The sequence below is a fragment of the Eurypyga helias genome, unplaced genomic scaffold (assembly GCF_000690775.1).
Source record: "Eurypyga helias isolate BGI_N326 unplaced genomic scaffold, ASM69077v1 scaffold11583, whole genome shotgun sequence".
Lineage (NCBI taxonomy): Eukaryota > Metazoa > Chordata > Aves > Eurypygiformes > Eurypygidae > Eurypyga > Eurypyga helias.
The window spans coordinates 17,590-28,441 of NW_010240587.1; the positions used below are offsets into that span (position 1 = coordinate 17,590).

General features: G+C 55.7%; 1 protein-coding gene across 1 annotated transcript in view; it reads right to left on the minus strand.

Annotated features, from left to right (window-relative positions):
• INTS3 (integrator complex subunit 3) overlaps positions 1-7,036 on the minus strand; it is a gene marked incomplete at both ends in the record, with an annotated part of 24,186 nt that extends 17,150 nt beyond the window's left edge. The window contains 2 exons of the mRNA XM_010148482.1: positions 5,776-5,859; positions 6,953-7,036. Of these exons, the coding sequence (XP_010146784.1) occupies positions 5,776-5,859; positions 6,953-7,036 (168 nt within the window). The remainder of the gene's footprint in view (positions 1-5,775; positions 5,860-6,952) is intronic.
• Positions 7,037-10,852: the final 3,816 nt, after the last annotated feature.

Consider the following 10,852-nt stretch of genomic DNA (forward strand, 5'->3'; position numbering starts at 1 on the left):
GGGTGACCGGAATTGGCACCCCAGGGCCAGGCAGGGAGAGCCATTAACCCCCAGGGCGTCATCACAGTCACATCCAGATGGTTTAATCCCGCCTCTGCTCCAACCTCCCTGGCACCAGCGACAGCTGGAAGCACGATGAAGGTGCCCGCGGGACTTGGGGTCACTGCGGTGTGACGCTGGTTCAACACCACCGAGAGGCAGGGGCGGAGGCGGATCGTCCCCACGTCCTCCGCTCCCACAACACTTGCGAGGATCAGGCGGAGCTGCGTTGGGAGACTGTCGGCTCAAAGCCACTTTGGCTGGTTTTGGGTCAGAGATGCAGACATCCTGCCCGCAGTGCCAACCGGCAGGTTCGGCTGGGCTGTGCTAGAGGAAGAGGAAGGACCTTCTCCACTTGGTCTGCCACCAGCAGCCAGACAAAACGCTGGCCCCGAGCAAAGGTGCCGGCTCCCTCTTCCCCTCTGCTGGGGCAGCGGGGGTGGAGGGTGATTAGGAAGTCATTTGCTAAGTGGCTCTGCACGCATGTTAATTTGTGCCAGTAAATGTCAGGGTATTCCAGAGAACTGGGCTTTGGGCTCTGCATCCTGCTTCAGAGCGTTAATGACGCCCCAAAAGATCTCTTGGATTAGACTCCCCGCGCTCAGGCTTTCTCCCTCCTTTTCCCTAGAGCTTTGTCAAAAAAATAATACACATAAGAAAAATCCCAAACAAAAATACAGAATCCAAGAGGTGTAGACTCTTTGGGGCCTTTAACTGCTTTTAAAATGCTAAATGAATGCCCTCAAAGCAGAGCCAGACTCAGAGTCTCCACACAGACTACTACCTGGCCAGGAATGCACAGCATCTCCTGCTGCATCAGCTTTGGAAAAGAAAGACATACATCACCCTGACAGAAAACACAGGGATAGAGATTCCTACCAGGCCACAGCCAGGAAGGAATCATAGAATGGTTTGGGCTGGAAGGAACCTCAAAGCCCCCCAGTGCCATCCCCTGCCACGGGCAGGGACACCTTCCATAGCCCAGGTTGCTCCAAGCCTCATCCAGCCCGGCCTTGGACACTCCCAGGGATGGGGCATCCACAGCTTCTCTGGGCAACCTGTCCCAGTGCTCCCCACCCTCTGCGGGAAGAATTCCTTCCTGATGGCCCATCTCAGTCTCCCTCTTTCCATTCAACCCTGCTACCCCTTCTCCTGTCACTCCCTGCCCTTGGGAAAAGTCCCTCCCAGGCACTGGAGCCCCCCAGGCTACAAGAGGGGCTCGAAGGTCTCCCCGGAGCTTCCCTTCTCCAGGCTGAACCCCCCAACTCTCCCAGCCTGTCCCCATGGCAGAGGTGCTCCAGCCCTCGGAGCATCTCCGTGGCCTCCTCTGGACTCGCTCCAACTGTTGCGAGCAGTCCTTCTGCTGTTGGGGACCCCGGAGCTGGAGCAGAACTGCAGGGGTGGGGCGTCTCCTCAGAGCAGGAGAATCCCCTCCCTCAATGGATACAGGAAGCACGTGGGATGCCAGTTCCCCTCTGGTCTGCCCGGATTCAGACGAAGCCATCGCTGTCTGGTCCCCGCCCAGCCCGGATCCTGCGCTCGATGACAGGATTACGACCACCCATCGCCCCGGCGCTCCCCTCCCAGAGGCAGGTGCGTTCTGCACCTTTAGGAGCCGCAACGAGATGAACATTTTCCATCTTAGTAGCTTTTCTCAGTCGCCTGTAGCTTCTGTGTTCAAAGAATTCATGCTATTTTGGGTGAAACAGCCAGGCTTTGGGTCTCTGCCGGGTGTGTGAGGTGCACGTCCACCTCTGCTTTTAAGCTACTAAGAGCCTGTGATACAGCCCTGGCAGCGCCGATTAATTCCCGACTGGCTGGGCTGATTCCGGCAGCATCCTCAGGAGAAGGGCTGGGACAAACAGCCAGAAGAGACACTCTGAGGGATTTACTTCTGGCTGAGTATTTAAGTCCCAGGAGGAAGGACACTCTAATCACCTAGGGAAGTTTGGCAGCTCCTCACCTTGCTTACGGCATACTTCCTCAAATCCCATAAGCAAACACCGCAGAAAACCAGGACTCGCCACACCTACGACATTCCTGATCCTCGGCCCAAAGTACAACCGGCCAGAGGAGAACAAATCCCATTTTATCGGGGCCACAGTGTGTCACCCACCGGGTCCTTAGGGGGGTCGGACTGGACCCCTACCTGACAGCCTCTGACATGGGATAATAATCCAAAGGAAGGCGCTTGGGGAAAATCTTCAGCCAGGGGGGTGGGGAGGGAACCTGAATTTCTTTGATTATTGCCAAGGCTGCAAACAATCCATCGCCTCCTCCCCGCTCTTGGCAGATTGGAGCCGCCACTCGCACGGACCCTTTAATTAACGGGAAAGAACCAATGATAAATGGGTGCTGTAAATGAAGGGAGAAGAAACAATAATAAAAAAATGGAAAACAGCCCGTGAGGGGAGTAGAGAGGCCCCCCCACCCCCCACCAGGGTGGGCCGGCACAGGGATGGCCGCAGGAGGGAAGCGCTGCAGGGAGGGCTCCGTGCACTCTGATCCCGGAGCAGGGTGTTAATTAAAGTGAGAGGTGCCAGGCGGAGGAGGGCGATCCGACGGAGCGGTGGCTGTCACGCTGATACTTGAGGGCAGCCAAGTGTCCCTCCTCACAGCTGGACAAGTTTAGCCCAGCTAATCCTTCCTGGCTGGAGCATCGAGGCAACAAAGGGGGAGGCCTGCGTGCTTCGGCCTGTCCTCCGCCACGGCGAGGGGAGGGCTGTGCCACCACTGCCCTAATCGATCAGCGAGGGGATGGGGCAACTCAGGCCCCCTCCCAAAAGAGAAAGGGATGTGTTTTAAACAGTCCCTCCGGGAGGAATCGGGGTACCCTGACTCCTCTCCACACACCAGCAGATGCAGGTGGGGAACACGGTGTGAGACAAGACGGATCCGCACGCCGGGGGCAGATATCCGCTGGAGAAATACAAGAGCAGACGGTGTGAGAACCCTCTGTCTGCGTGCTGGGGCTGAAACACGTGCTGCAGCCCGGCTTGGCTTCGAGGGCAACAAGTGCCAAAACACCCTCAGACGCAAACGTGGCCAGCTACAGTACCCCAGGTTTGGCCAGACAACGGGTACGAAGTATGGAGGAGCCCCATGGTGTAGGCTTGATTCGGAGCAGAACCGCTTCCACACCAGGCTGGGCACTCCCCGACATCGCTCTGGTGCTGACGCTGAGGTGGCGACTCCTCACCCGTGACCAGACGTGGGACGGTTATGGCAGCCGTGTGGGGCTGGCTGCGCTGAGCAGCCCGGACCCGCGGGCTCCTCCCCGGGGGATGAAGAGCTCGCTCCTCCATGCGACTGTCAGAGCTCGCAAGAGTCTTGCAAGATGCCATATCAGCCAGGCAGGGGTTAACCCCCCCTTCAGAGGGGCAAAGGCATGGAGTAATTCCCCCCCAAGGACTGGTAGAAAATCACGGACTGGCTTCCTGTCCTCGCTGTCTGGATACAGGGCAGGTGGCAGCAGCAGATGAGATCAGAGCCTGGCAGACTGGCAGATCCAATTACTCCCTAAGAAAAGGAACGTGCTCCAAAGAGCAGATCTGACAAGAGCAGGAGGACCAGCCACCTCTAATTAACGTGGCCATGAGCAGCACAGCGTGCCCCAGCCTGCCATCGCAGGGAGACGGCGACAGCGCCTGTCACCAGCTCAGTCTCCAGGAAGCCGGACTGCCCACCCCCTCACCCCCCTTTGCCAGAAGGGATTCACAGGCTGGGAGAGTTGGGGGGTTCAGCCTGGAGAAGGGAAGCTCCAGAGAGACCTCAGGGCCCTTTCCAGTGCCTGGGGGGCTACAAGAGAGCTGGGGGGGCTTTTCCCAAGGGCAGGGAGTGACAGGACAAGGGGTGACGGGTTTGAACGGAAAGAGGGAGATGGAGATGGGACATTGGGAAGGAATTCTTCCCGCAGAGGGTGGGGAGCACTGGGACAGGTTGCCCAGAGAAGCTGTGGATGCCCCATCCCTGGGAGTGTCCAAGGCCAGGCTGGATGAGGCTTGGAGCACCCTGGGCTATGGAAGGTGTCCCTGCCTGTGGCAGGGGGAGTTTGGGTGGGCTTTAAGGTCCCTTCCAGCTCAAACCGTTGCGTGATTCTATGAACTGAAGGGAACATGCTGGGCAGGTTTATCCTGGACCTTCACAGTGGGATTGCCAGTGAGTGGAGGTGGAAATCTATAACATGCCAGACTCACTCCATCTTTGCTTCCAGAGTGTGGAAGCACCTACCTCACGAGTGTTATGCCCCGTTAACAGTGTCTGGATACTCCCCACTGCACCCCAGCTGTGGCCCACCACATCCTGAAGGGAGAAGAGCTCTTCATTCAACGCGAGGAGGTTCACCCTTTGGGAGACCGTCCTGTAGAGCGCTGCCAGTCAGCAACTAGAAATTCCCTTTGGCTCCCGCAGCACATTGGAAACAAGGATGTGTTCATTGCTCTGAGCCTCTGCTGGATTCGACCTCTCCAGGTTTACAAGGCACGCGGTGATTGCGCGAGGCAGAATCAGCCAGAGGCTGGAGACTCCGTGGTCAGGGTTTCGGAATGCCTTAATCCAACACGGAGACAGAGCAGAACAGCCATGTAACCAAGGAGAAAGCTGACTCACACCTGCACCGTAAGCCCTCAGGACTATGGACTCCCAGGAGAAGCACATTTTGCTTTTGAGAGGTGAATTTTGGGGAATGGAGCTGCACCTTCCTTGCTAAGGACCGTTCCATCCAGCAATTCCAAGGCAGCTGGGAGCTAACGGGGGTCCACGGCTTTGGTGGAGAGCTCTGCCCTCACAGCAGTGATTAAACCAAGGCAGAACATCTCAGGAGTCACCTTTGGTCCAGCGCCGCGCCGGGTTTTACAGAGCATCCCTCAGCCATGCTGGTGGCAGACCCCGCCGACTCCAAGAGTCCACTTCAACACTTCCAAATCCCGTGCAACACCCGTTAACTGAAATGCATCCAAACAAGGTCCCCCCGGGTGTCGCTCACCACACGCAGCCCTTCCAACAGCGCTTTTGTTTTTCCTTGGAGCTGCTACAAATAGGTCCGGTTTCTATAGCAAAGCATCATTTTCCACTCCCTCCCCGAGCACCCTGAGTCTGTGACCACAGCGCCAAATCCACATCCCAGATCTTTACAACATGAAACACTCATCTTCCTGTAGGTGACTACAGCTTTAAAATCACAGTTTACAGCGTCGTTAAAGAGAGCTATCGCAAAATTAAATCTGGTCTGTGAAATTAATAGAGGTGGACTGCTAAAAAGCAATTTTCTCTAGGGATTGAACATGTTCCTCCTCTGGTGTCCTGGTGATTATTTCCGTAGGCATCTACGTCTGCCTTCCAGCACGCAAATGCCTCCAAAGACAAGGCAGAAATTGGGAAAAGCCTCAGAACTTCTTGCAGAATCAGTACTCGCCTCCCACGGTGAAAACGAGTTAATTCCAGGGCTGTGAAGAGCCTGGGCGAGCTCCCTGCCCTGGTGGCAGTATCTGCATTCCCCGAGCAGCAGCGGCTGCAGGCGCCGTGCCACGTGGACACGACAAAATCAGGAATGGCCCAAGTAAAGTCATCGCCCTGCTACAATAAACACTGCTCAGAACTCAGGGTTCCAGCCAGGCGCCTTCCGACGCCTGCACGAGACCCAGAACTTCCGCAGTTCTGAATCCCCGGCTGCCTGGAAACCAAAATCTCCTGTGGACGAGCTCTCCGCAGTCACCGACGGGCGCGGGCGGGCCTTACCTTCTGCGCCTGAGAGGGTTCGGTTAAGACCAGAGTGAAAAGGCCCAGGCAGATCTCCTCATGCTGGGGGGTTCCTTTACATATCTGAGAGAGAAAAACGTGAGGGCCGTGGGTGAGCGGGTGAGACGGGACGTTAGAGGAAGGTCAGTAAGGAGACAGAAGAAGGAAAGCCCCCTCAAGCCCACCAAATGGGTGGCCAATGGAGCAGCCTGCAGCCCAGGAGGAATTCAAAGCAGGATCCCAATGGAATACAGGAAACACACAGCGTCTTCCTAACACCTGTACCCTGATGTAAAGCTAATGCTGGTGCAAACCTCAGGGTAGTGTGGGTTTTCCGGTGGTTTCAGTTGGACCACGTCAGGATCTCTCATTACTGGGGGGGGCAACAAGCTCCCAGACAAGAGCAGCAGCAGATCCCAAGCCCTGTCCTTTGTCTGGGACCTACCCAGGCTTTTCCAGACTTTCCCACAACCTGCTCATCCAAGCAGGAGCATTTCATGAGCTTCTGGGACCTGAAACCGAGCCTGGGCTGACGACCTTTTCCCATTAAGGGAAGGCAACTTTGTACCACTGACTCCAGTGGCTCAAGGTGTTCTGGGGAGGAAAAAACCACAACCACCATGTCCGAGAGCCCATTAACATGTCACACAACAGTTTTCCTTATACGGTCGTGTCTGCGGCTCGCTGGCAAGTATTTTAAGACTATGCAGAGTTAGAAATAAATGCTCCATCCCTCAACAGAAAGGCTGAACCTGCCCTTTCCAGCGGTCTGGAGTTTGGAAGCCAGGAAAAAGCTGATCTGAGCAGCACAGGAGTACAAAAACACACAAGAAACACAAACACCAGCAGCACAGGCGTAGCGACAGGCCCCTGCGTGCGTGCATGCGTAGAGAGCTCGTACGCCGGCAGAGACACGCTCAGATTTCAGTGAGAAACGGCACCGCAGGTCGGCTTCCAAATAGGTGACTAGACAAGGATTAAAGCCACGACGTTTTGTCATGTAACTAATAGCTCTGGGAATCGCTGACAGGCTGAGAGCCACGAGGGTGCAGCAGGCTCCATGCTCTACATATCTGCCGTTCTCTGTGCCCTCAGCCAGAGCTCCGTGCAGGCACACTACACCATGAATTATTTTATCCAGGCGGGATTTCTCGTCTCTCGAGGAGGTGACACTTACGTGAGCATTGAGGGCATCGTTAGCTTCCCTCTCCGACAGCCCGTTGGTTAGCGAAGTCACGATGCCCACACACCGCTCTAATCTCTGGAACAGAAGAAAGGCAAACATCACAAATTTAGAAAAACGAGTACACTTAAGCACATCCTCGCCAAGGTAAGACAGAGCAGAGGCTGCTTCGACCCCCACCCAAACACCTGAACGGACAGGAAAACAGCCAGCGACGCAACAGCTGTTCTCGGCTGCCATCAAGGTTCCAAACCTCCTGCCAGCTGGAGAAGCGACTGCTTCGTCAACATTAATTTATTCACAGGTTTGGGTTTTAAATACTCCGCTGACACCGCTGACAGAGCCAACACGCAAACGCGAGATTATTCAGCGACAGTAACACTGATGCCACTTTGCTACGAGGCCAAGGCGCAGTTGTGCGAAGGCTGGATTGGAGGCAGGGTTGTCAATCCTCGCTCGGACAGTGGAGCTGCGCCCCGAGGTGACGAGCTGCCCCCAGCTCAGGGAAGCCAGAGCCCGCCCGGCAGCAGCTCTGCAGTGCAAGACCCACCGCTCCCATCCCGGTGGGAACCCTGGGAGCAGCCTGGAAACCTACTGGTCTCTCACTTGAACAGCTGAGCAACTTCTGGATGAGAGCAAAGAGCAGTGGCACATGTTTGCATGGCAGCACCTCGAGGGATGCAGCAACGGGAAGAGCCATGAAGCCAGGCCCAGTAAGTTACAAGAGTGCAGGCATGAAAATACTGGAGAAGCAAATCACGGACTCACAGACTGGTTTGGCTTGGAAGGGACCTTGAAGCCCCTCCAGTGCCACCCCCTGCCACGGGCAGGGACCCCTTCCATAGCCCGGGTTGCTCCAAGCCTCATCCAGCCTGGCCTTGGACACTCCCCGGGATGGGGCATCCACAGCTTCTCTGGGCAACCTGTCCCAGTGCTCCCCACCCTCTGCGGGAAGAATTCCTTCCTGATGGCCCATCTCCATCTCCCTCTTTCCATTCAAACCTGTCACCCCTTGTCCTGTCACTCCCTGCCCTTGGGAAAAGCCCCCCCAGCTCTCTTGTAGCCCCCCAGGCACTGGAAGGGGCTCTGAGGTCTCCCCGGAGCTTCCCTTCTCCAGGCTGAACCCCCCAACTCTCCCAGCCTGTCCCCATGGCAGAGGGGCTCCAGCCCTCGGAGCATCTCCGGGGCCTCCTCTGGACTCGCTCCAACAGCTCCGTGTCCTTCTGCTGTTGGGGGCCCCAGAGCTGGAGGCAGAACTGCAGGGGGGGGTCTCCCCAGAGCAGAGGGGGAGAATCCCCTCCCTTGCCCCCCTGGCCACGCTGCTCTGGATCCAGCCCACGATACGGTTGGCTGTCAGCACAAATGGCAGAGGCTTCCCCTCAGCTTGAGAGAAATCAGAGTTGTCTCCTCTTCACACAGAGCGTGAGCAGCCCCACGCAGAAATGGTTTCTCCTGTCCATCGAGCTGGGCACCGGTGTCAGCCGATGCCTGCCTCTAGGAAAGCGTGAGCACAGTGGTGACTCTAGGCATGCCACATCCTCTCCCCACCTCGCTGGGCCATCTCAGGGATGGTGACAGCAGGGCCACGTGGACTCGCAGGCTCACCACGGGCTCTCGCAGCAGCGATGACACCCGAGAGCCAGCAAACAGGCAGAGAGCAGGGTTCCGGCTGCCAGCACCGCACTGGCTCGACCGCAGGGCTCCTTTAACGCTGGGGTCGCGCTCTCACACTACCACTTTCACAGCGAGACACTGTTCTAAGCTGAACTCCTCCATAAACAGGAGGGAGATGTGCCCTGCCTTCTTTGCCGATGCCACCGCTTCCACGGACCCGGCTGGACGGTTTCAGCCACGGCAGCGACTCGAGGGGCCCCAGCTACCGTCAAAATGAAGTCTTGCTTTCCTGGAGTCTCCTTGGAGCCAAGAGTTAATGGATCAGTGACCTGTTTGCACCAGGGGAAAGCAGCAAATACAGCCTAAGAGAGGCAATAAGCAGGTTACAAGAAGGTTATTCCGACACAGTCACTTCTTGATTAAAATGCAAAGGCGGCAGTCGCCTATGGAACTGATCAGCGACGCCTCTGCATATCAAAGGGGCTGCAGCGAAGAAGCTATTGAAAAAGGGGTCAACAGTTCTCCACTCCAAGGCAATATGAAAGAAGATGTACTGGTCAGTAAGGCAGGCATAATGTCTTTGTGAAACCAGCTTTGTTCCAGGCCCAGCGATGGCATTATGAAAGAGCAATGGGGCAAAATCCATGAAAATCTCTGATCTAAAGCAGACGAATTATTTGAAAGGGAGGACAAGATCCAGCGGCTGAAAAACAGAGTCAGAAAAATCCCAGCGAGAAATAAGACAACTTGTCGGTGGATAATGCAGCCAATGAACCACCAGAAGAGCTTTGCAGGGAAGTTCAGTGCCAAATAATGTCTTTGATGTGAGCCCTGCTGAGGGACTTGCAGGATCAGGGTTTGGTATTCCCTTGGGATAAACAGGAGACGCATCAACTCACTCCTGCCAGGTATGGAGGCGATTTGAAAACAGTATTTCTACCTCTGAGCAAGTTTAAGGGACCACGTTCCTGCAACAAACTGCTGCCTTTACCAAAACCCGCAGCGGAACGAGACGATGTTTTCTAGTGTAAACACCTGGTATGAGATATATTTTTATGAGCTCCGGCCCTTCCGATCACCTCTTTCTCCCCAAAACAGGTGTGTACAACACACTGCCACCAGCAGCTCCAACGACTGCTAAAGAAAAACCCTGGAGGAGGGTTTTCCCTAAACGTGGCAGCCTCTTGACTGCGAAAACTCGATGCACAACCACCCCACACGGGTTTTCCTGCGCACGCTCTGCTGCCTGTTTGTTGAAGCCTTTAACGCAAGGAACACGAAACCTGGGACAGTAAATCCATCAGCGCCCAGAAGTGTCATTAATACCTGAACCAGTTTCTCCCAGCTGACCGGGCTTTTAGTCGAAAGCGCTGCTTTCTGGTGCTTTAAGAGGGCTGGGAGGAAGGCTGGCTGGTTAAGCAAGGCTTGTCTCTGGAAAGTCTTCTCCTTCTGGCACCTGCATACGCCCGGATATGTCACCATCACCAAACCCAAGGTCCACCACGCTCGCCGACTCGTGGTCCCAGACCCAACGCTCTCGGGGAAAGATCTGGGTGAGAGTGACCTGGGCTCCAGTGACCCATTTTGTCAGCCAGGAGACAATTTTCAAGCCCAACCAAGGCTTGTGGCCATGCTGGGCTCGCAGAGTGGCACGGGTCCGAAGCTGGGAACGTTCTGTCCAGACCTGGACAGGACCCAAAACACACACGGGGACCAAGGAGTGCTTTGAAGGAATATAAATACACTCAAAGGACAGTTTCCAGACCTTGAGACCTTGTTATTCCAGTTACCACCCTGTTTTTCTCCTGTAACTGAAACCCAGTACAATTTTTGTTTGTCTGCATCATTTCACAATCCCCAAATACATTTGTTTCCATCACACAATAAATAACCCGTCTCTCCCACAAGTCTAGTGGTTCACGAGAGCATTGCCGCCCCCGTCGTGCCAGGGAAGCTGGCCCCGCACCCGCCTTAGGATGATCCCTGAGCACCCCCTGAGCTGTAAATCTGGGCCTGAGCAACACATCCACCTTGCTCGGGTCCCTGTGCTACCGGCTCTCCCACACCAGGAACGGGTCCCAGTTGTCCAGGGGAGACCCCAAACCACCTCCAAAAGCACCAGATCTCTTCTCCCAGTGCAGGAAGAAAAGCTCAATGGGCAACAGGACAGCACTGTGTAATTTGGGGGCTGGGGAACACGAAGTTGCCCAGGCACTGGGGAGATGAGTTTTGTCAGTGCTCAGGCAGGAGGCAAACTTCATCATAGAATCATGGAATGGT